This window comes from Aptenodytes forsteri, unplaced genomic scaffold (genome assembly GCF_000699145.1).
Source record: "Aptenodytes forsteri isolate BGI_AS27 unplaced genomic scaffold, ASM69914v1 Scaffold96, whole genome shotgun sequence".
NCBI lineage: Eukaryota > Metazoa > Chordata > Aves > Sphenisciformes > Spheniscidae > Aptenodytes > Aptenodytes forsteri.
The window spans coordinates 8,772,610-8,798,801 of NW_008795029.1; the positions used below are offsets into that span (position 1 = coordinate 8,772,610).

The following is a 26,192-nucleotide window of genomic DNA, read 5'->3' on the forward strand; positions in this document are numbered from 1 at the left end:
AAAAACACTGCCCCCTCTATTTGTGGGGACTGTGGTGGGGGGGGGGGGGGGGGGGAGGGAAATCAGTCATGTAGCAACAGAACTTTAATAAAACACTAAATACAATGTCAAACTTACATTGACCAACAAAATGCTAAAGCTTATCAAGTAGTTATATTTCCCTCAGAAATGTAAACTATGTCAAAAAATATTCAAATCACACTGTGTAAATTCCATTTAACAGAATATATTAAGTATGTGTAAGCAAAAATAAGAAGTTATTATTCTCCCAAGAGTTTTCCTACTATTATATATTTTTACAAGTTAAGATATGTTCTGATTTTTTCTGAGTGAGAACTGAGACAGTTACAGTGAAATACAGGAGTGCAAAATCTGAACAAGACGGTTTATTATACAACACTACCTAAACACTAAGATTATCAGACATCATTGGTGCCAAACAAAACCTAGCTAGACAGTGAAGAGCTGTAAGTGGTATGATACCAAGGAACTGACCAGAACATTACCAAGTGCCCTAAGACATGGCACTTCAATGCTTGCAGAGGTTTATGTTTAAGAATGTCACATCCAAGTCTTAATCCTTCTATTTGGAGATTTCACCTGAGCACCACCTCAGTGAGTACAGTTACACGTATCACATTTTTAAACTTGAAAGTTGATTTAGTGGCTTGCCTGCATGCCACTGGTGTTCCCAGACAGCATATGATCTCTGCTGAGAATCAGCTGACTTGTGCAATTGGTAACTTCCAGTCTTATGAACTCAGTTACCTTAACTGGGACACTATGAACTGGAGGGCTAGGACAGAAGTTTTAATTTTTCATAGCAGAGTACTTAGGTCACCTGAAATCCTCACCTTTTCTCTCCAGCTAGCTTCCTGCTTCCGTTTTTCCTCTTACACTAACTATTAAGAAAAAAGTTATTTACATGCTTTTTCAGATATTCATGGCTCAATTGGCATGAAGACAGAAAAGTAATCAGAGGCCACCAATTAACCAGATACAAAAAGCACTTGCAAACTAAGCAAATCCACTTATTCCTCTACTTTAGGTTGAGTTTTGGTTTTGTTGTGTGGTCTGTTTTTGTTTTGTTTTTTTTTTAAGTGAGAAGAAGCACAATGGATTAGGCAAAGGCCTAGCACTTTGTTAAAAATATATCTAGATGCTTTAGCCATCACTTCTGGGAGTACTATATTGTGAGAAAACATTACCTGAAAGACTCATGTCCTGGAGTGTCAATTATCAGCATGCCTGGAATTTTTATGTTCTCTCTGTCAAACTGACATTTCAAAATATTAGCCATCTTGTAAAGATTACACAAGAAGAAAAAAAAAACACCTAAGAGCTGGCAGCATTGCTGACAGCCTTCACTTCAAAAATCCAGATACATATTTTAAGAAAGGCCAGCACCCTCCATAAACCAAATCAAAGCTCATTTCAATATTAAAAAAATATGATGGAGCACATTCCCTTAAGTATCAAGTGGCCGTAAGCTCAGCTAAAATTTGTAAGACAAGGCAGCCTACAGAAGAAAAAACAGTTCAGGCTAGTGAGATTTGTCATCCTTGTCTTAAACATCTCCTCCTCTCCACTGACTTCACATTTTTAATAAATTGAGTAAAATCTTGGAAAAAGCCATCACTACCAAGGTTTTTCAGTCAGCTGCTGCTGCAAGCAAAATAGGATATAGTATCCAAAACAAGCAATACAGACCAGTTACTATTTCTGTAACACAATAAAGTTCATCGCCCAGGAATTGGCCCAATTTCAGCACACGAAGTAAAGAGGTACGTTTTTTAACAGAAAATACACTCAATAAGTTTCAAAAGTCTCGGTTTACAATCAAAACATTGACAAATAAGCAGTCTATGTACATATGTGTACTGTCCAGAACAGAGTAAGCAGTATTTGTGTATTTTTCTGAAGAAGTGGCAATATATTAACTGAAACCAAATGTATCAACTAAAATGAAAAATGAGACAGCCTCCCCTTTGCGGGGGGGGGGGGACATGACAGGATAGGAATTGAAAAACAATCAACCCCAATATTAGAGATGGGAGGAAAGTACATCTGCCCATGTCAGGAAATCTCACAAGGCCTTAACTAGTTTACATTTCATAATTTTTAAAAACCAGTCTTTGAAGTGCTACAACTTACATTTTTCACCATCTTAGTTTGCTCATTAATAGCTTCAAGGGGAACGTTAGTCGCACCAATCTGCTGAGTGATACCACCAGCTTCACTGTCCTGTACGTGAGTATGGCGGAGCTAAAGGCAAAAAAAAGACCAGAAATACTTACATGTAAGAGACTAAAGTCATCTCTTCGAGTACACTTTAATTCTTTCTATTTTCAACCAAAAAAGCCACATGCATAAACAAGATGCACAGGCAGTGCCTTCACATTCCACATCTTACCTTATCTAAAATTTTGGTCTTGCCTGTGTCTACATGCCCCAGGACACAGATAACTGGTGCTCTGAGCTTTTCAGTGTTCATATTTTTGCTGTTTTCAGCTCGTCGCTTCTATGTAAAAGACAGATAAAAATTGGTAAGTATAAACCAAAAACCACAGCTCACCTCTTAACTCTGTTTTATGTATGTAACCAAGTCACATACATAAAACAGAGTTAACTGTGGGACTTAAATTTTCAAGGCAATTCAAGGTCTGCCATCCCTCTTTTGGCAAATCAAAAATTTACAACTAACAGTTAAGGGTTTTTTTGTTTGTTTTTAGTTTTTGGTTACAGTCTAGTAGGCTAAGTTATTATATCCACTAACACATAGCTTTGCTGATGATGCATTCTGAAGAAGCGTCTCAGGTAAGGAAACCAAGGACATAAGCAGCCACAAAAAATGTTGAACAGTTTAGAAACACATCTTTGAAATATCTACTTGTAAAGGATAAAAGCCTCCTTCTCCAGGAAGGGGAGAGGTGGAGGGGAACGACACTAAAGTGCACATTCTTTGTGATCGAGTTGTCTAAAACCCAGTACTTCAGCTTCAGGCAAAACCAGGTCTTTTTTTCTTAATTAACCCAATTTCTGGACCTGCCTAAATATTAGTCATGACACAGCCATCATTTTGACAAATATGGTTAAAAGGCCCTTCAATGAACTGAAGATTAAGTTGTTTCTTATACAACACAAGAGTCCAGCTGTTCAAATAAAGCTGTATCTCAAATACCTCAATTCTCCGTTTAGCTTTGTCATAAGCACGCTCTTCCTTAGTGCGGTCATCATCAGAGTCGTACTCAGAATCAGAGCTAATTTCCTTACTGGGCTTTTTTTCCATGGATTGTTTTCCAACAGCCTGGGAGTCTGCCTCTCTCTCATCTGAAGTCTTTTCATCCTCATCTTCACTCCCTTCACTATCTTCAGACTCTTCACTCTCTTCTTCCTCTTCCTCCTCGTCCTCTTCCTCCTCGTCTTCCTCCTCCGCTTCATTTTGTTCTTTGACTTCAATGTGGACAGGTTTACTCTCTGCCAAAAAACCCCAAATCTAAAGTAAAAATTCTGTATTAAATTCACACTTGTGGGGGAGAGGGCAACAAAAAACCAAAGAGAGACTGCTATAAAAGAGTGAAGACTGAAAGTAGGTTCCATTCAAGAAGCGCTAGTCAAGATCATTTTTCAACTTTCAATATAAAATAAGTGTTTCATGTTCAGAGCTGCTGACTTGTGTTTAGAATCTGTGCAAGCAGAGTGAGTTTGGGATGGGGGGAGGAATTATATCAGCACACTTACGCTTGACATCATTTGCAAATATTCAGATAAAGTGACATTCTTTAAAGCTGTGTGCACTTCGTAAGGGAATGAATGCACTAACACCTTTAAACAGAAAGCCAAAAAAAGTGTTTCATGTTCAGAGCTGCTGACTTGTGTTTAGAATCTGTGCAAGCAGAGTGAGTTTGGGATGGGGGGAGGAATTATATCAGCACACTTACGCTTGACATCATTTGCAAATATTCAGATAAAGTGACATTCTTTAAAGCTGTGTGCACTTCGTAAGGGAATGAATGCACTAACACCTTTAAACAGAAAGCCAAAATACTCCAAATTCAACACAATATGGATTCTGTTTATTACTGATCAGGAATGCACACTTAAAGCAGAAGAAACAATCAAGACAAATGGTCTCTTCTACATCTTTAAAAGTCTCATCTTAAGGTTTTCCTAGACTGTTCAGAAAAGATGAATATTTTTCAGAGGAATTCTTCAGTAAATAAAAACAACTATCAAAAAGTAATTTTCTCTCTGTGAAAGCTTCCCATTTATCATACTTGCCAAATCATAAGAGACAAGCTAATGAACACTTTAAAGCCATGCATTCTCTTCCTTACAGAGCTGCTAGGAGGCTCACTGCTCTTAGAGATTAGTTATGTTTTCTTGCTATGCTGAAAGTCCATCAGCTTAGTAATAGACTAAATCTAATTCCTAGGAAGGCTCTTTTTCTGGATCATATTGGCAGATCCTTCAAATCCAAGCAGCAAGAAGGGGGATGTGACACTCCCCCCAGGACAGCGGTGACAGACTAAAACAGACTTTCAAGAAGGTGAGCAGCCCTTAATACTCCAAGTAGAACAGTCCAGCACCACAGGAACACACACTTGTGCTGAAATAAAATCCATACTACTGTACATATATGTATATAAAGCATTACACTTGAAGGCACAGGTGCCAGAAGTATAGGGCTGAGCAAGTCAACAAATACTTGATGAATAGTCTTTGATCTTAAGAAACAATGAAGACCCATCGCGGAAGCGCTAAGAACAGTAATCAACCGTTCAGGAAAACTCGCAGCAATACAGCTTTCTCCACCACTGGAAGAAAACACCCGAGAAGTTATCCCTGCATTCTTGCGCAGCTCTAACTGCCCCATAAACATTGCTGTTGGCCGCAGACAGAATACAGGCTTTGGCATATACGCACAGGAATATGAATGTTCTGGCAATTCTTCCCTTTCTTCCACACCTGCCTCTCAAAGAAGCACATGACAGAAGGTATCTAGAACCTACTATAATGCATGCATACTAACCTTCACACCATCTTAGTCCCACGCTTCTTTGAGAACTTCTCTCAAAAGTACTCTCCTAGATGTTGCCAGATGTGTAGTAAAAGTGTTATGGCTTCGGAATGGTTACTAGAGAAATACAGTACCAGGTAAAAGGTTTCCCTAAACTCCCAGAAGTGGTTTAAGCACATATTAAAGAGGAGAGGATTTCTACTCCTATAAAAACAAACAAAAAATTCCAACTGATTTATTTTAGGTGGTAACTGCACATATGAGTATTTCCAAAGGGTCTTCTTGAGCAGTTTCTGAAAGCTCTACCTTTGAGAAGAGGATCTTATGTCTATTTATCATCACACTTGCCTCACAATTTATCTAACAGGGCAGGGGAGAATCTAAATACAATATTGTCTTCTACAGAAACCAAAAAAGTCAGCCCAAAGAAACCCCTTAATCAGAAACAGCATCCGTTTGGTATTCACATGCCCACCTTTCTCTCCATCTTCATCACTAACCATAGCTTCCCAGTCATCCAAACCCGCATCTTCCGTTTCTTCTTCTTCCTCCTTTTCTTCTGAAACTAAAAAATCCAACATTAAAGAAAGAAACAGCCCAGCAACATACAACATTTTTAGATGTCCCTTCCTTTGACATATTGACAACTGCAACTTACAAGTTTGCTGCTACCATAATTCTACCAAATTATCTCTGTGTTCCCTAAACAGAAAATGCTGCATACTTAAGAAATAATCTTCAGTTCTCTCCACAAAATCTTATAGTGCTAGCACCTTTGCCTAACAAAACATACTTTTGGAAGACATAGCTAAACTATTTATCTAGTTGCTGTCTGCATATCGTGCAAGTGCCTGCATAATGCATGCCACACAAACCTCTACCACAACCCAATTAACAGTTTGCCATGTGTAACAAAGTGACAGAGAAACAAGAAAACAAATTGGGTTACAGTATTAATTTTAATTAGTGGGAAAATAACAAATTGTCTATGAACAGTGCTGTTTTAGGACTCCAGATGCCTTAACATAATTATACCATGGATTCCAGAAGCATTAAATACATTCATTCCAGCAGGAATTCAGTCAGATATATGAAGAGACTGCAGCTCTTAATAACAGACAAATGGAAAAATGCAAGCTTTTAACCCTCTCCAAAAGAGGCATTTAAACAATATATATGTTGCAGCACATGGAGTGTCATGAAATTTCAGCTCTTTGAAATGAAGTGTATGTTCCAGACTGCTAGAATATTAACTGGGAACTAATGTTCTGCCAGTGAGCCCTTCTCTTTTATGGCAATGGAATTGCTCCTTCAAGAGAGAAGTCAAGCTAGAATTAGAGTATGCATTCAGCTTTGTTTTCAAAAAGCTGGAAATTTTGTTAGTATTTGTCTGACTTAAGAATAAGGGTAAAAATTGAAACAGTTTCCTTGCTGAGGAGGAAGTCCAGTACAATGTGATTTTGCCAAAACAAGTACTGTGTGCAGGCAAAAATTAGGGCAACAATCACTTGCTATGCTGATACTCAGTTTCACAAGCTAACCCATATCCACTGCATTCAGCATTTGTGAAAGCAAACCACTTAGAATCAAGAATACAATCACTGCGAATATTGCAGTATCAATACTAGAAGCACCATATTTCCTCCCTACCCCCACCTAACCACTGACAAAACAGCCTTTTAGAAAGCAAATGAAAAGTCAAGGGAGCTAATCATAAGGCACTGAATGTGCTTGAGATAGCTGCCTAAGCCAATTGAACACTGGCGTGCACCCAGAATAAGGGACCTTTACAGTCTCATTCTGAAGCTTCATACCTTTTTATTCCATAAAATTCCATCAGTTCCTCCCTTAGGAAAAGAAAAAGACAGCAACTACCTCAAGAAAGGATGGCCAGTCAGCCCCCATCCAACAAGGTATGATACCTACCATGCAGTACTGCCACGCAGTCATCTTACGTGTTTTAAGTTTATTAGCATTACTACTAACCTGGCTCTACTGGAAGAGGAGTCTCTTCTTTTACTGGTGTTTCCAGTTCTACAGCATCTTCAGCTGGGGAAGTTACCTCCACACTTTCTGAAATTGCAAGAAAGCAAATCGGTTGCGACATTCTTCCAAAGTGCAAACCAACTTACTTAGACATACAGCTTCACATTTAAGTTCTGTTTTTAAGTTGTGCTGTTACAAGTAAACAAAATCTGAATTTATTTAATACCAAACTAACTGAACTTCCACTTACTGAGCTAAAACGGAAGTCAGAGCATGTGGCTTATTTGAAAAACATTTGGCTTTCTAAGCAGTTAAACAGATTTATGTGATAGGTCAGTTATTGGCTAAGAGGATTACCATTACTTCTGAGCATTAAAAACACCTCACTTTCTTTAAAAGACAAGAGAAAATTAAGTAATACTAATGAACTACCCATTCTTGCTCTACTGTTCCATATAAAAAAAAAATCACTGATACAATTCAGATAAGCACTGTTCTCAATTCTTTACACACACTCCTTCTTAAGTGGTAAGCAGCCACATAACTCTCATGTCGAATGTAAAAAAAAAAACCCAGCTAAATAACAAAAAAACAATGCAATGGTGTTTTGTTTTGCTTAAACTAAGGAATAGTTTTGAGAAGAGCCACAGGAAAACCATGAAGCACAAAAGTAAAAAATTCTGACACATTCGCTCTATGTCTAATTAGTGCAATAAAGTCTAAGTTTTCAAAAATGCAAGCTTTCTGAACTACTCATGTCCTGGAAACTGAAAACTGTTTTTCTATACAAGAAAACAAACAAACAAAAATATTGTCTCCAACTTAAAAGAAAAGCACTAAAACTAGGATCAATCCCCTTTCATCCTGGGACATCAGCTTAGACTTAATTACAAGTCATTACTACTTACGCTACATTGTATTTAACCTACATATGCACACAAAACATTCAACCTCACGTTCATAAAAGGCCTTTACATTCTGTACATCTCCAACATTTAGAAATTCTAAAGAAAATACCCAGGTTAGGGAAAAAAAAAAAACAGTCAAGTAGATTGTAAAACAAAGGATTAAGTGAGCAGTCTTCAAAACAACTTTAGGATCCTAATACATCAGCACTTGCATGTGGGGGTAGAGGTGTCAAAAAAACCTCACAGGCACCCTGAAGTGCAATTAGTTTAGGATTAGCTGATTTATTCCACAAACACTTCCAGAAATGTGACTAATCTATTAATTATCCCTATATGTAAACCACACCTTCTTTATTTTCTGGCTGCTGCTGCTTCTTTTTCTTTTTGTCTTCATATATTGGCCTCTTCTTTGGCACAGAGTCTTTGGATGGCACTTCAACACCTGCAAAAAAAAATGTTTAGAAAGAAAATCCAGGTGATTAATTACTAAACATCAGCTTTGGTTTAAATGAGAATACGTCTTCCAGAATTGCAAGGTGGAGGAAAGAAAAGAGTGGAAAGTAGGTTCAATGCATATTTTATCTTTTTAAAAAGTCTGATTTTCAAAAGCTGCAAAACTTGAGCAAAGTATAGTTCTTCAGATACTCTGAATGCTCTCAAAAAGAAGTTAGGTTACTAGTTGTGGTGGTGGGGAAACCAGCAAAGAAAACAATCTGATCCCAAGACTCCAGATTTGAAGCTATCACATACTTACATAGGATTTCATGAACACACATACCTCAAGTTTAACAAGCATATGTCAATTTAAAGTCTGCTATGCTAAAACTAACTTAAAACCAGTCTGCCAGCCATCCTAGTTTCAGACAATCTGGAGCAGTTAAGAGGCACAGCTCTTAAGAGCTTAAGGTTGTTCAGTAGATAGTATTTTCCCTTTTGCTCAGTGTTGGGGTTTTTTTGTTTGGTTTTTTGAACAACACAGATGTTTTTAGGTATTAAAATAATGCCAGGTTCAATTCATCAGCTTCATCTTCACCTCACCAGAAAGACAGTACTGTAATGTTGCAAGGGATTCAATTAAAAACAGAAGTTTGGTGCAAAGACAAATTAGTAATTTAATTACTGCTGCACCTTCTGAAACACTCAAAATTCCTTCAGGTACTGTGTGATTTACAGTGTAGATTTAACAAAAATCCAGTTGTGGCAGCACACAAATAGGATTCTAGTAACTACAGAAACGACTGAAGAGAAGTGGTCTTTGTGTATGTTTAAGAGCTCCAAACATTTTACTAGCTACAGAGATTCTTACCCTTACCATCCACCTACCAGCAAAATGTCAGATAATGTTCTCTGCAAATACAAAAAGAAGGATACTCAGCACTCAGGAATTCATTTCCTTCCTTAGCCACAAACAAGTTACCAGGAACAAATTAGGACATGGGCTTACAATCTATTGGATACATTTACTTCATTGCAATGGAAACAGATGATATTTGACAGAAAAGCAGGAAAGCTCCTATATACCCTTTTCCTGAAGCAAATGCAAGAGGATAATATACTGTTCCCATGGACTAGCTAACTTGAGGCTAGACAATGCAGTTGCTTAAGTGAGCACATGAATTAATCCAAGAGGATCCAGATCACTGGTCTTACAAGACGTGCAGCACAGCCCATCTGCCTTTCCTGGCCTTTGGACTAAGCAACGGAAAGAAGGGATTTTTCTTAAGTTCCATAACTAACATCTTTACAGCGCAAGTGGAATGTATTAAAAAGTTGGGTATTTAAAGTGCAAGATGGAAACATACAGACATTTAAACTAACTTAAAAAAAAAGGGGGGGGGCCCCACACACACTGCCTTGACAACAGAGCAGCTTTACATGGAATTACTCAGTATTTGCCCTCCTAGCTCCAGATAGAAAAAACAAAACACAGAGCAGTAAGGGATATGAATTTTTTTATTATTATTATTTTTTATTATTATTATTTTAAACTTTACCGCTTACCCTGAGCTTGGAGTAGTTTAAGAGTAGCCTCCGCTCTGGCTCTGGCTTCTCGTTGAGCTTTTGTTAAAAGTTTTCCCTCCTTCTTCAAACGCTCCTTTCTCTCTTTTTCCTTCTGTTTCTTTCTTTCTTTCCTCTCTTGCTCTAATCGTTCCTAGAAAAACGTTAAAAAAAACCATGCAGAAATTTTAAAGCACGCTTTACACAAAAGCTGGCCAAGTGTATTATTCTATTGATGATAAACATATTAAGGACTAATCCACCAACTGCACCAGCAAGGGTACAGGTTAAGACTACCCTCTCCCTTATTCTATCCTCACAGTAAGACACACGGTACCTCCTCTTTGCGCTTCGCTTCTAGTTCCTCCAGTCGTCTTATGCGTTCTTCCTCCTCTCTTTTTGCCCTTTCCTCCTCCTCTTTCATTTTAGCCAAGGCTTCTTGCATAGCTTTAACTGTAGCTTTACTGGGACCCTTTTTCTTCTCTTTCTCTTTTTCTTCTTTCTCACCTTTCTTTTTTTTCTTGTCTTTTTTCTTTTTGTCCCCCTCATTGTCATCAGCTACAGAAAGAAGAGGCCTACATTCAAAGATCCCAGAAATTTTAAAGGTACTCTAAATACAATTAATGTTTCAAATATGATAAATAACACCAAATGAGGAACATTTTGACTGGCTACTACATAAGCACTTCATAATGAAAAAAATAAAACTGTCTCTTAAGTCAGGGCCTAAACTCTTAAAGTAACAGAATAACTGTGAAGTGGAAAAGTATGTTTGCAAAACAGAACTGTAAGCATATATTGTAATGAGAATTCGCCACCTGGCTTTTGTTTTCCCATGTACCTGAACAAACTACAGGCCAGAAAAAACAGCCACATGTGAGCCAACACAGAGGCAGACAAGGCTACCAAATGTCTAGTATTCCCGATTCAGAATAAAGCAACAAATCATCCTCACTGCCTGCCAACTCTTTGGCCTTCTTACAAAAGCTATAGTGTTTAAGTTACAGTTTTAGAAACCACGTTACAAACCCTCTGTTCCTGCAGGAGTCTCCCCTTTTTCCCCAGGGCCAGGGGCTTCAGGAGAAGCCTTCTCTTCAGCTTTTTTTGGAGCTTCCTTCAGCTTTGCTGGTTCTTTACCACCTTCTAATTCTTCCTTCTCTTTCTGCTTCCTCAGTTTGGCTTTTTCTTCCTCACGTTTTTTCCTTTCACGTTCTTTTTTTTCTGCCTTCTTCTGAGCCACTGTTTTTACTTTGAATGAAGGTTCTTCTTCATCATCCCCACTTTCAGCAGCAGGAGTGGACTTTGGTTTTTGGTTTTTCTTTTGTCCTTTTCTAGACTGGGAGACCTCGTCTGATTCATCACCACTCTCACCTGTAGACACTGCCCCCGCACGCTCTTTGCTTTTCTTAATGTTAGTTTCATCTTCTTCTGACAGATCATGCTTTTTATTTGACTTCTGAGTTTTCCCTTTGCTTTTCTTAAGTTGCATCTCATGATCATCATCATCACTGCCAGAAAGTATGTCTTGTTTTCCTTTCTGAGTTTTTTTAGATTTTTTATCTTTATCTTCCACTTCCTCACTGTCGTAGTCATTTTCCAGAGTGGCTTTTTTACTCTTTCCTTTCCTTTTTTTATCTTTTGATAAGCTTTCTTCGTTGTCATTTTCAACCTGGTAATTAAACAATTAAATAATCAGCCATGAAAAATTACTTGCTATTGTGAGCTAAGAAGTAGCATTGAGAGATGTCAAGAAAAACTTCTCTTACTGAAGACAAAGTTTGGAAGCATTAACTCTTCCTGATGAGTGTACTACACCTCAGCCCACAATTAAAATTTATTCTGATCGGCTTTGAGTAATTATCAGCATGAAGACATGGCTTCTGATAAAATCTTTCACAATTGACTTTACTATGAAAATATGATCAAGTATAATTAAAAATACATGCTAGCCACCAAGTTTCACGCAGGAGCTCCAACTACACCGCAACACTAGAACTTTCTGGGACAGAGGTGTCTCATATTCCAACTATTTCTTATTAAATAGCCCACCTCCCTCTCAATGTTCACCTTTCCTGTAGAAGGTTCCCTGTCAACTTTCCCTCCTTGCGCCTCTATTGACAGTTCTTCCAGCTCCTTCAAGATATCATCTTCACTAAAATAAGAAAGAAGTTACAGTACTTAAGTAACTGAGTTTTTGTATAATGGAATAAAATAGGACAGATAGAAAAACACAAACTTACTCAAAATCCTGTTTCTTCTTCTCTTTTTTCTTTTTGCCCTTGGATTTCTGAGGCTCTTGCTCCTTTGCAGCTCCTGCACCTTCTATCTCAGCAGCAAGGGCATCAATATCAATATCATCTTTTGCACTAACATGCAAAAGGAAAGCAGGGTTATCAAGAGTTCAAACGTTAAGTTTTTAAGTAAAAGCCATCTGCATAAAACAAACAAAAGCTTCAAAATGTAAAATCAATCACAAAATATAAGCAACGCAGGGGCAAAAAACACATTTAACAAACCATTACGCACTATTACCTTATTCCACCCGGTAGGATTGAAAAGGAAAAACCTTCACACGTCATCTGCTTGAAGGGAGGTGGAACAGTAAAACACGTTCAGTTCTTGCAACGCTGACTTTAAAAGTTTAGATGTAAGATTTGATAAAACTTCTTGGAAGAACATAACTAGACTGTTTCACTTTGCTCCTCCGAAAGATAAATTGTTTAGCTCTTCAAATCACAGTAAGTGTCATTGATAGAAAAGCAGCCCCCGCAGTGAAAGTCCAAATATGAAGCACAAGTAGAAGAAATCTTGCAACTTAGTAACCAGGAAATTCTATTAAGAAGCACTTATCTGCTCCTTTAAACACCCTTTAGCAAACAAAAAAGGTACTGTATTTTTATTTAGCAAGTAAGTGGGAGTTCTTCACAGGTTCCAACTTACAGTAACAGCTGCCTATGCTTTGCCATCAGACTGAAAAGTTTTATTCTTCTCTTTCAGGAAAAGAAGTCACATGGAAGAAGACAGTTCAGCCCCAAGGCAGACTCTAAAGCAGGTCATAAAAAATACCTATGCAGTTGGCAAGCAATCATTTCCACCACTTGCCTTAGTATTACCTCACCCAGGCCTAAAGAAAGCCAAAAGAAGTTTCATTAAGCATCTGAAATATGCATCCTTCCTCATTAGATCTCATTATATCAAGTTTCTCTTTCAAAAGCATTTTCTTTTCTTCCTATAAATAACCTCTCATCTGCAGCTAAGCAGAAGTGGCTTTTTTCCTGTCCTTTATCAACAGTTGTAGTTCAGATGCACTTTTTCCTTGACTCGTACCATGAGAATTGAGCAAAGACTAAGTCTAGTGTCCAGAGGTTTTTCCACCTAATCACACTCACAATACAATTGTAAGAAAGGAGACTTACCTATTCCCTGCTTAACACGTAGAACTTCGGTACTCAGACCAAAACTGGTCTACTAAAGTAGCAAATATTAGGATGCTACTTTTATCATAGCATGCAGTTTCAAAAACCATTTAATCAATATGCTATTATTATCTCATCTAACTCCCTCTTAGATACGTGGGCAGAACACTGTTCTTTGTTTCACAATTTCACTGTCTCAATTATTACCACCCACTTAGGACAAATCAGTCAGGCAAAGGCTGACCCACCAAATACCTGAATCTATATCCAGAAAATAAGGGAAATAAATTTATTCCAAATTCAGGACCTCCAAGATATCAGCAAACTCTAAACTACCAGAGCTTCAGCCTTGCCCATTTACAAACCCAGAATTTGAATATTAATAAAGCAAATCAAGTACTTACTGAATTTCAGAATCTTTAGAGGAATAAAGTCTAAGTTGTATATCCCTTTGCAAAAGGAGAGGGATGAGAGAATCATTTTACAAGTTTAAGTGAATGCTGACATTCACAAACCCATTTTATCCCAAAAATTAGGCATAAGCAAGTCACCAAACACTGTCTGTATGTGACAATAGCACAAGTAAGCAACAATGCATTTCCTTTTTTTTAAAGGCCAAGATTGATTATTTGTATTTTCAAGATCTTAAATTTTCTTCTATATAGACTGAACAAACCAAATAAAAAGCAGCACAATGAAGCACTTCGCTGTACAGCATCTTTATTACCAGAGATACTTACTTTTAGTCAAGACAAGAAAAAACACGCCTTGAATATACCTAGTAGTACTTACGTGCTAACATGATAAGTTATACTATTTGAGAGTTACACTTCTCAAGGAAATGTTAACACAAGATTTCTAAACCAATTCCCACCTCCCTCAAGAGGAAATAATAAACTTTTTGGCCATTTCCACCTTAATAATAGCCGACTTGATCTTTCAGCAATTTAAGAGTTGTTTTTATAAGCAGTTTAACTGGCTATGCACCAGGGGTAGCATAGACAGCTGAAACAGAAGTGTCAGTCATCTCTACACCTAGAGTTAAAGCCCTAATATCAGGGTAACTATATTACACCTAGGCCTACACATAGGTCCTCACGTTTCTTTTTGCATTAAGTGCAGCACAACAGTTTATTAAGCACACTTGCTTACCTCCTTCTACTCTAGGAGTTAATGGAGGAGATTGCGTCAAATCCAAGCTTGAAATAGTTTGAAGAGACCAAAATACAAGCTCACTACTACTTCTTCCATGGCTGTACCGCTCCCACTATTACAGGATCTTAACCATGTGGTTGTACAGATATTAAAGAGCCAAGCCTTTAAACAGCTTGTATTTTACATGGATATTCAAGGCTGACTTTTCACATTGCAACTTTGTAGAAAGTTATGTCCTAACATAAAAAACATGGTTTTTATGCTACTAGCAAAGAGGATGATTATGGTACCTTATGTTTTCCAGGATACAGGCTTTAAGGGGGTGGGAGTTTATTTGTTTTTAAATCAACTCACTTCAACTGAACCTTGAAGAAAACTTCTCTGGGGAAAAAAAAAAATCTCAAATCAAACACTGAAAAAACTAATTCGCAGACATTAAGCTTTAACACCCACCAGCAAGAACACTTTAGGAATAGTAATGAAGACTGTTCAGCTGTCACAAGAGTGTCATAAATATAGTAGTACGAGAGCCTTTCCAACCTTGGCTTCCACTGCTCAACAGTCAATGGTTTCCAAGAAATCTATACCTTCCCCTACATTTCCACTTACTAAGAAGTGACACAGCAGGCTTCAAACATTTGCGCCTGGATGAAGTAAAAAGTAAAATTAAGGCTGCATGCATTTATACATACAGTTATAATTCTTCTTAAGAACTGTAAAGCAAGAATATTATTGGAAAGCCAAGGAATTCAAATATTGGCTTCCATTACTAAGAGTTTATTCCCATACTGACCTTGAATTTCCTTACCTTTTAAAACTCTAATGATATGCCACTAGGATTTCATAATGAAGGTAAGTTGAAAAGAAGATTGAGAAGGTGCCCCCCCTTTCTTCCTGGGAGATTCTTATGTCATAAGGAACCCACTGCATTTAGATACATAACAGGAGAGCTTCTTTCATAGAATCACAGAATGGTTTGGGTTGGAAGGGACCTTAAACACCATCTAGTTCCAACCCCCCTGCCATGGACAGGGACACTTTCCACTAGACCAGGTTGCTCAAAGCCCCATCCAACCTGGCCTTGGCATTGGAAGATACACGTAGGAAACTTTTTCAAGCAGTCCACAAACATGTTTCAGAAACCTAAACACTCTCGCCAGGAACCTCTTCCTCCAAGTCCTCCAAAAGGTCTCCACCCATCCCCTCTTGCCCCTCCACCTCAGCCTTTGCAAGGGTCCTAACCCCAGCCCTAAGAATGCCTGATACAGGAACCTGGAAGCACCAGTATGCTCAAACAGTTTTCAGTTCTGACCTCGAACAGCTTTCACATGAACATTTTATATATAGACTTCACAGCCTTACTACCTTAGGCCATTCAAGCTCATAATGCTTTGGGCTCAAAGGCGGCTTGCTGTTGATCCAGTTCACACACCAAGATAACCCCATGTTTCCCCAGCACAACAGGCTCAAGGAGGTCTGGAAAGCGTGAAACTGAAAGCAAAGTGCTACTGCACTGCTGAGAAGGTGTTATTTCCCTGATTTTCTTTCGTCTCTGTTTCAGAAGTGAAGCCTGAGCCACCTTTCTCATTCACTATACTTTTGATTCCAGCCTCTATTTTTGCTGCCAGATATGAAAAGAATTCTGATATTGCTAAATCAGCATTTCAACACTGTAAACTACAGCAAGAGTTAGGTGTGTGTACTTCAGTCAAACCTAAACAAGCAATTTTCAAAACATTAAATGGCTGCAGACATTCCTCCATGGAGGTCTGTGCCTAATACAGGGCAAAACTGTGCAGTGGGAGAAGACACAGCAGTCAGGCTAATTAAAGGAGATGGCAGTAATCCATAACAAGTATGCAGAGATCAACACATTTCAGATACCAAGCAAAACTATTTTTCTTTAGAATCACATGACTGATCAAAAAAAGAAGTGCTCTACATTTCCCCTATGCAATTTCACTGCCTTTTGCCATTTAAGCAGGATTAGAGCAATAGAAGACTTCAAAATATTCCAAAGCACTTTAAAAGTAGCATACAGAAACATTCACATACTTTATACTGAAAAATATTAACCTTACTGCCCTAGAAATGACAAAGAAGTCATCTGTTGCCCAAAAGGGTTCCAGTACAAGTTGTCTGCACAGACTACTGAAAACATGCATTACACAGGGAAAGCCACTTATGAACAGATTCCTGAATATTCTCTGGGTCACTAGTTAAATGCTGTGCTAGCACACCATTCTGTACCAAGCCAGGATCAAATATACTCAGATCATCCCAAGTAAGTGTTTGGAGATTTTTAAGACAGGCATGGGCAACAAAGGAAATTCAACAACATTTCTCATGCAATCAAAACATCAAATCAGGCCAGTAACAGAAAGTGACACTCCAAAAATCCAAACTAAGCTACTTGTGTTACATGTTAAGCAAAACCAGTAACAAATAAAGCTACAATCCCAAATCCTGCCTATAAGAGAAAGAATGAAACGTTTTCAGTGTGAAGATTAAAGCAGTTAGGAAATAAATTAAGAGCTGTCACCTACCGCTGCTCAGTCAGATGTAAAAAGACGGCCAGTAGCTCTCCTACTTATAAGATCCCACACAGTTGCAAGCTATTGAGTCAGAAAAGTGGAAAAACCTCGTGACTGATAGATGCACAGTCTGTAGAAAAAACATCGCAGTGTTTCTCTTGCGGGGGGGGGGGGGGGGGGGGGGGGGGGGGGGGGGGGGGCATTAAAACATGAGAAACAAGCACAGTTTTGGAGCAAGTTCTTTTTCTGATGCAATGGCCTGCAACAGCCAGAACCTAGAAATTCCCTGTGGAAGCCATCACGAGGCCAGAGTTCACCCTAACACGAGCTTTGATTTACAGATGTTCAAGTTTATGTTAATCCTAGTTCCAATATACTAGGGTTTGCTTTAGTCTTTTAAGGGCATGCTTTGCCATTTTGCTTACAAACACTTAAATTGTAAAGTTTCATAGTTTCTAACACTTGTGCACAATTAGAGAGACGTATTTTTTAAGTTTTACCTTTTCTTTTGCAGTCTAGGATATTACAGGGGGTTAATTAGTGCACACCTCACCAGAAGAGAAGTTGTCATGCTCCGAATCAAGATTTAAACTTACAACTCAAATAAGATGAAAACCATCAGAGCTTCCTAACAAAGTATTTCAGAACAGTTACAAGTACATTTTAATTATCTATCACTTCTCTCTTTCATGGAAGGTTAAAAAAATTATTCCAAGTACTGGCATAGTTAATATACTCATGACTGGGGATTTTCGTAGTGTGAAGCTTCCATACTAAGGACAGATACTGCATGCAATGTAATTTCTGTAACAGACAAATCGAGGCATAGAAACTTGAAAGACTTCCTGGGCATTGCCCTGGAAAACAAGGCCAAATGTGGGGAAGACAGGACTACAGCTATCGAAGTAAGAGTCAATAGACTTTTAGCATTTTTCTTTGCTCAGTGAACTTCTGCAGCTGAAATGCATAACTGCCCTTCCTTGCCAAACAAGCTCCTCCAGCTTTCCATGCAGGTTGTAGTGAAGGACAGCCTTGCAAGCCAACTGACACCAACAGCATTTCACAGATACTCTCTGATAACAGACAGGCATATTATATTAGCAAGACCACCAGCAAACGTACATGTTTTCCTCATGCACATCATGCATGATCATACACAATTATGACTTTGAGTACACTTATTATAGTACCTACAATACATATCCCCAAACACAGGGCAAAACTTCATTATAAATAGGCACCGTGCATCTACGTGTGACAGAGATGGCATCCTGACTAGACAGCAGTAAGATAAAGAGCAAAGGAATCTATTAATCCATACATGAACTGAAAGAGTGGAGCAACAGGATTAATTAGCAGTATACAAAGGAGCTGAGCTACCCTCATTTAGATCAATTTGACTCTACTGAAATTAGTTAAATGAAACTGCAGAAATAAAACGGAAGAATTCAGCTTAAAATGAGAACAGGCCCTTAACTACTGGAAATCCAACATCCAGCTTTGCAAAGTCAACAGGATAACACTCTCCTGCTGAAACTAAAACTAAAAGGTACATGCAGACTCAAAGATTACAAGTACTTTTTGATCCACTGCGCTGACCGACACAAATATAATTACTAAAGCTTGCCTTCATCTAACAGCTAACTGAAATAACAAGCTAAGTCAAATTAGGCTAAAAATATTTTAGTTAGGATTGGTTTTAAGCTGTCTCTGTAAAGATGAAGTTCAAATGTCAGAAAACACTGTACAATTAAAAACAGACTAAAAAAAAAACATTCACGTGCACAGGGCAGAAGAGTCAGTAAGTCAACACAGCAAGAAAGTTGCATCACTACTGTGAACTCACTGCCCACATTCCTGCATAATCAGGACTTATTTTTGCTGAGGCAACTTTGGATATATTTCATCATTTACATGACACCAGCTCTTCTAATCACCTTCAAAGGAACATCACTGTCGTTAAGTCATTTTCCTTTGCTAAAAAAAAAAAACAAACCCAGCCCTTGAACTTCAAAAACACTGAAAAGAAGCTGAACCATCTGTTTGGTTTGGCAATAGTTTTAGACAAAGTAAAACTAATACTTTTAGACAGGTCTTTACCATTACTCCCCTAGAGCACCTTACCCATCCTCTGTATATGTGGGTCGTAAGCCTGGTAATAAGGGTGCATTTCTAAATACAAGCTTATCCAAAATTAGCAAGTTAGCAATGCTGAGTGGCATATTTGTAGTTGTTTTTACTTGTAGGTTTTAAGATAAATTGGCATTCTCTCTTCCAAAAAAAGTTCTTCTAGAGCAACTGGTTTAAAATGCTACAGAACATAAACCACTTTGGAAGTAATTGTTTAATTGCTCAAAACCACACACCACCAACTTTAAGTGGGTTATGAAATTGAAAATGCAAGCATCTGCTGGCTCAGCAAGGCTATTCAAAACATGAAAACAAAGCCATGGCCTTTTTCTCATTCTTACCTATCAAAGGATGCGGACACCACAGACTTCTCTTTTAGAAGTAGAAGTCACCTTGTTTTTCCTGCTGAAAACATTTAAATTACATATGTCTGAGACAGTTTGAAATTCAGGAAAGCATGAACTGCACTCCTCCCTCAGCCCAAGAAGTGAAGGAGTGTCCACATGAGCACCAGCTATGCAACCCGACACTGCAGCTGACAGCACTAAAAAAAAAAAATAATCACAGCCCCAGAAAAAGGCCACCCTCGCCTTGCCTTTTCCTCAAAGCTATGGGGCAGGGAGGGGAGAAGTTACTTCCTTCTCCATTCCCAGCCATGCTTTCCCCTCTCAGCAGCTCAGGCAATCCAGCGACCACAAGTCCTTGCAGAAAACACTTTTTTGGCTGGCAGATCAAATCACACACCTGAGTTGTACTGTGGGCACATAAGCATTGGATCCAATGCAATGGAAGCAGTTACAGCACGCAGCTGGGGACAGCAAGAGTAAGACCACGAGGTATGAAACGCCTGACAGCTCAACTGAATTAAGTGTGATGTGAAACTACACCTTAGCTATTTTTCCCTAGTAAGATGAAGGAAGGAAGCTGGTGAAGCTACCTAATTACATGAGACAGCAAGGAAGTAAAATTTGACTAAAAGGGTAATTGCTTTTTATTCAGGCTCCCAAGACAATGATTCCATTTTTAATATTAAAGAGTCATGCCTTCTCTTTCAGGTTTGGCTGGGGAAAAAGAAGAGTAGAATAACTATCAGCTAAGCAAAACCTTCCAAAAGAGACATAGAAAACATAAAACTTTTAACCCCAACAGATTCTAGAAAAACAGAAAGTCTCCTTTATACAACCCAGATTTAAAAATAAAAGAAAAAAAAATGAAAAAAGCTCACCACAATCTGAAATTCCCATTTAAACAAAGATACAGCAGAACTTCATGATAAAAAGCTTCTGTTGTGGCTAGTAGTTGGCAACACAGAGTTCTGGAAGAAAGCAGTTCTTCAAGGTTCAGTTTAAGTGTTTATGTCCCAAGAAAACAAGACGACTAAAAGCATGGAATATGAAACACTAAGTAAAGAACAAGCATTCTGTCTTCCCTGAACCAGTTCTTTTGGGTTTTGTTTGTTTAGAAAAAGTGCAAAGATGACAAAAATTACCTCCAAGTCCAGTGTTTCACAACTTCCATATCCTATGTATCTCTCATTGTATAAAAATCAAAATACATCACAAAAATACCATTTAGAACACTTCGTGAAATACACTTTAGATTGTCTATAATCCTGAAAAGCAAAGGATGCCCATCTACATTAACTATAATTAAAACCCATACTTCATCTAACAGTGTGTATCTAAAGAAATATATTTCAGAGTTAAGATAGCAGATTCATGTTTAAAATCTCCACTAGACTATTGTAAAAGAAAAAAGACACCTGGGAAGAGTAAGTCATCAGTGCTGCAAACACCAGGATCATCAAAACACACATCTTCTGTAAGATACCAACTGCTTTCAGACCAGAACACCCACCAGACTGCACCGTACTTCATTACCAAGCCAAACTTAATGACTGAATTAATTATGAGCACACATAATTTGTGTGCAGAAAAAAAAAATATTTCCTCTACCAGTCTAGGAGACTATTTTTGTGGAGGGAGTCAGAGGGAGGAGGAAAAAGAATACTATGCAAGCATTAAAAGTTACTAAACAGGAGGTTTTGTCCAGAACTGTATGTAACTAACTCCTAGGCAGCTTTTAAGTGATGAACAGCACAGAACAAACGTACAGCGATGCACACGAGCCCAGAGTCAGAAGAACATGACAGTACTAATGCAATTAAAACCGGCAAAGGTATGTAGAGCTGCCAGCTTGTCTGGCTTGATATTATGTGTGTCAACAACAACAGCAACGTTTAACTTACCATAAGCCTTTGTATTCTGAGCAAGGCTTTCCAGAGATCTTCAGAGAACTGAAAGAACAGTTTCTGCAATTCCTGCTGGCTTGCAATGTACTATTTTCATACTTTTCATTAACAGTAGTTACACATAAGGTTTAGATGCCTTCATGAAGGTAACAGATGAAGAGAATCAAGATTTTGACAAGAAAAGCTGCTTCTAACAATCTATTTAGTATACTGTAGTGCTTTTTGGTTTATGTTGCCATTACCGCAAATATCTGAAGATCTTTACAGTCTTTTTAAAGTGATGCTTTGCTTAAAAAAAAAAATCCAACAAAATGTATAAAAATAGTTTTCTTATAAATATTAAATGCCTGTGTTAAAAAATATAGGTTTTGGGGAACAGAAATATACACTTGCATAGACAGGCCAATAAATTTCTGTAATGGAGAAATTATTTTGCATTATTTTACTCCATCTTTTAGTACAAAAATCTGGTATCTTCCAGATAAGATTTGCAAAACAAGGATTTCAAGGGTTTATCAGCTGTTCTCCTTGATGGAGCTGCAGAAAGCTTTGCTTGTGGAAATATTTTTGAGAAGCAGATAGAGACAGTTATTGTAAATTTTCTGGTGTACAGAATGTTTCTGAACTACAGGTGTTTGTAGGCTTTTAGCCTTCACAGAACTTTCCTACACAACATTAAGATGATTTTACTTAACATGCTAATAAAAAAAGAGCCAAATAGAATGACTAGTAGACAATGCCAGCAATTTAATTTGCAGAAGAGAAAGCAATATATAGCATCAGCAACAGCACTCTAAGTCTTATTTTAGCAGCAGTGTTCACTCTCGACTGCAGAATCACAGCTGACACCTGAAACTTCTAAAGCAATAAGCATGAATGATCAGAGTGGTATGCCTAGGCAACAGTTCACAAATATTAAAGGGCACAAGAATAAACACACCTGAAGACTACCTACCAGAAGCTAAGGAAAACTACTAAGAGAAGAAGATGATGACTTAAAGTTGGGAGAAGATGAAAAACACATGAAAAGCTAACACCATCAGGGGAAGATCCATATTCCAGGCAGAAAGTAATTTGTAACATATAGCACACTTACTTGGAAATCTACAGCAGCGGTTTGAGGCTTGAATTCAAAGCACAGTTCTGTAGTTTACAACAGCCTTTCTTCCCACACATTATAAAAAAAAAAAAGTCCTATACTAAATTCACAAAGGCAGCAGGGGAGAACCTTGACATACCTTCTGCCATTACAGCTCTATCCAAGAACCAAAGCATAATACATCACTCCCAGGAAGAGCTAGACTACACATCAGAACACCCATTCTTCCATTAGGAAAGCCTGGAAATTCAGATACCTCATTTTTATTGAAAGGTTTGCTATGAAGTTTCATTTGAAAGTGAGCGATCAACACAACCATAAAAATTCCAAAGAGGAAAAAATTAAAGCAACTGCCACATGGCTTAGGAGCTATTTATGACCCAAGCCACTCTCCACCTTTACAAAGCACCTCTCTAACACACCACACTGAGTTTTTCCTACAGCGACCATATATCTGTCCATTCTAGATAAATATGTTCTCTATGGACAGGTGCACAGCGATCAAGCATCAGGAGTCAATAAGAGAGTTCCAGAGGAATATAACAGAGATGCTGGTACAGTAGAAACAGATTTACAGGTAAATTTGTTCAGGTAGCAATCTGTATTCATAACAGGCTATGGTCCTGCATTCCCATTCTTTCCCTGCTCACCATAGCTATCATCTCACTCGTGGTCTTGTCCCTGGGTACTTATACCCTCTTCCCATGACAAAGTTCATCCTCACCCTCATTTACCAGCACACTTCCCGGCCATATATCAATACGCATGAGTATGACCTCTACTGTACTCAGCAGAAACAAGGGAGGGGGAAACTACCCAACTGAAGTCAAAGCTATGGGGGTGAGGGGAGAAAAGCAGAGTAAAGATGACTTGTACCTTCTGTAACTTGCCTCAGTATGTCAGAAGACAAGCAGAAAAATCTCTTTCCTGTCACATCAACTCTCAAACCAATTTTCACAACACAGACCCACATCTTCCTACGTGCTTCCTCTGCACTGCAAGTTATGCCCTTGAGAGCTCCTGCATGCTTTGGGAGAGGCAGCCAAAAGGGATGTCAGGGATAGTACCTGTAACACAGCTTTGGGGAAGGAAAGGGAGGAAAAGAAGGAGGAAACGAATAACACTGCATAGCACAGAACTGAAGATGTGGGAGACAAAACTGACTGGAAGCCTTTGATTCCATGGTGCCATTCTTCTCTCACTCTGCTGGGAACAGAAGGGGGGACTGATGGGGAATGTTGAAGTCCAGCTTCAAGCTACAGATACAAATTTGTGATGCAGCCTCTCCCTCGAGGGAACCTGACATTCACAGGGGTGTCAGCTAGAACCAACACCACCAGATGATGGGGGTACCTCTGCAGACAGAGCCTATTCCAAAACATCACTGGCCTTCCAGGTCCCTCCTCACTCCCATCTCCTCAAACTCCCTGCTATAAAATATACCCAGTCTAACTGTCCTGTCCTACTTCTCAAACATATCCGTTTGAATTCTTCTTCCACATCATCCCTCCCATTGCCATACAACCACGTAGCCCTATAACACGGCATTGCCACTGCTAGTAGCAGTCCATAAGCTCTGTACCGCATTTGCAAGGCCTTAGGACTAAAGCCTGTCAGGCTTACTTTGGCTGAACTTCTCTTGACCTGCCTGTAACTTTTACTTGATTTAGCTGTGACAGCAATTTCTCTTAATTGACCAGGTGCCTATGCCTAATTGGTTCTACTTTTGTTTACCCGGGCACACTGCAACCATAGTTTCACAGAGATAGCAGTAGCAAGCAGTTACTCTGTATAGAATGAGGAATTCACAACTCTACAATGATGGACTGTAGAGAAATACAGGCCTGGTATGGTAGCAGAGGCCTTGAGAAGTGGAGACACGGGATGCAGCAGAGAGGAGCACAGGCATGGAATAAACAGAGATGGCTTGTACAGGACTGCACTGGACACCCCACAACTCACCAGCAGTCAGCTAAGAGAAATGCAGACCTGGACAAAACTGTTTTTAGGGGTAACAAACAAGAAAGAAATAGTATCTAACACACAGTGCCTTTTACATACTAGGATGTAACACGGAGCTGCAAACCAATGAAGAGTAAAGGCATATAAGCACATTAGCAAGCACATGATAGTGATCTCAGGTGGATCCTAGAGTGAGGAAGATGAAACCATCAACGCAAATGATCATATTGCTCCTTGTGAAGGACACCTGATGCTGACAACTCACCATAACAGCTCACCACCAGCAGGATGAAACCACTGACTTTAGGACTCAGAGCAGCACTGAGATGGTAAGCGTAACTATTTTAGCTGCATTATTGCTCTTTCTTTTTCTGTAACAATTAGATCTGGACTAATAAACATTAGGCTCTTAAGATTTCAATTATTCTAACAATAAATTCTTGGCCTCTCTTTTAAGGTATACTTCCATTTTTTTAGACATCAATGAGATTTTGCACATAGCGCCCAGAGACCTATGCTCAGTAATTTACAGACACACAGAAATACAAGAGAACAAGGTATCCGGTAGGCACCAAGACTTTCAAAGTTTCCCCTGCACACCAGCCGCTATCACTGGAAGGGCCCCAAAGAGTGATGCTTCAGTACCCAGAGGCTTCTGCACAATCCTGGCATCTACCACACCAGGTACAGAGACAAGCACTAGGCCGTCTTTCCTTTAGAGCACAAAAATCCAAGCCTTCCCTCTTCTTTCTCAAATTACACTTGACTCATCTCCTCACCAGAGCTGCTCCAAGATACACGTGTGAAATACAGCCCATGAAACAAGCTGATAACAACAGACACTACAAAGCAGCATACATGGTATGGCAAAAGGCGTGAGAAAACATAGTCAGACAAGCAAAATAGTCATTTACCCAGAAAGGACCGGAGAAACTAGAACAGTTTACACCCTGACCTGGTAAAGGGTAACAGCCTTAGGTCACTAACATCAACATCGTAATGCAATACACATCTAGGTAGCAAAAAATGCTTAGAGAGGCAACAGTATTCTGTGAAATAGCCTTCATAGGGAGTACTCTCATAAAAGAAACACTTAACGACTCAAACAGGATATACAAAATGGGCAGTCTAGGTAAGGAAAAAAAGTACCGTTTCTAGTTCATACATATTTTAAGACATCAGTTTTCATTTCACTTCTCACCAGTATTAACAACTAAAAACACTTTCCAAATTGATTGTATCTTTGTATTTATTATTTTATAGTGACAAGTAACGTGTTCTCTCCTGCTAGTATACGTACAGACAACATTAATCAGTCAGTGTTCCATACGGTTAATATAACTGCCATTCTAAGAGTCTCTTGCAAAAAAAAAAAAAAAAAGTTCACTGACAGGACAGGCTCCAAGATGACACGCACATAACCGTAGAAGGGATCCTGCAATCACTAAAATATTTAACATTTGCATTTATTAAACGTGCACAAATCACTAAGTCATAGCATGATCTATAGTACTGTCACCCATTAAAAAAAAAACACCCACACCAGAAAACCCACTTCAGGCGCTACAATTGAACCAAAAAGCTATTTTTAGCTGACGATGGAGATCTGCGCTCACAACCGGCGGCACTCTGCCACCGCCTGCTCCCGGACAAACTCCCCGAGAACCCGGGCGAGCCTGAGGGAAGCGCCTTTCAGAGGGAGCGCAAAGACAGCGGCAGCAACGCGGCCGCTC

General features: G+C 38.8%; 1 protein-coding gene across 1 annotated transcript in view; it reads right to left on the bottom strand.

Annotated features, from left to right (window-relative positions):
* EIF5B (eukaryotic translation initiation factor 5B) overlaps positions 1-12,589 on the bottom strand; it is a 24,850-nt gene extending 12,261 nt beyond the window's left edge. The window contains exons 1-13 of the mRNA XM_009276131.2: positions 12,445-12,589; positions 12,153-12,278; positions 11,980-12,064; positions 10,942-11,581; positions 10,250-10,470; positions 9,916-10,066; positions 8,261-8,356; positions 7,007-7,093; positions 5,496-5,585; positions 3,182-3,477; positions 2,414-2,521; positions 2,155-2,265; positions 1,209-1,276 (exon numbers count right to left, since the gene is read on the bottom strand). Coding sequence (XP_009274406.1) covers positions 1,209-1,276; positions 2,155-2,265; positions 2,414-2,521; positions 3,182-3,477; positions 5,496-5,585; positions 7,007-7,093; positions 8,261-8,356; positions 9,916-10,066; positions 10,250-10,470; positions 10,942-11,581; positions 11,980-12,064; positions 12,153-12,278; positions 12,445-12,491 — 2,126 coding nt within the window. The 5' untranslated portion in view covers positions 12,492-12,589. The remainder of the gene's footprint in view (positions 1-1,208; positions 1,277-2,154; positions 2,266-2,413; positions 2,522-3,181; positions 3,478-5,495; positions 5,586-7,006; positions 7,094-8,260; positions 8,357-9,915; positions 10,067-10,249; positions 10,471-10,941; positions 11,582-11,979; positions 12,065-12,152; positions 12,279-12,444) is intronic.
* Positions 12,590-26,192: the final 13,603 nt, after the last annotated feature.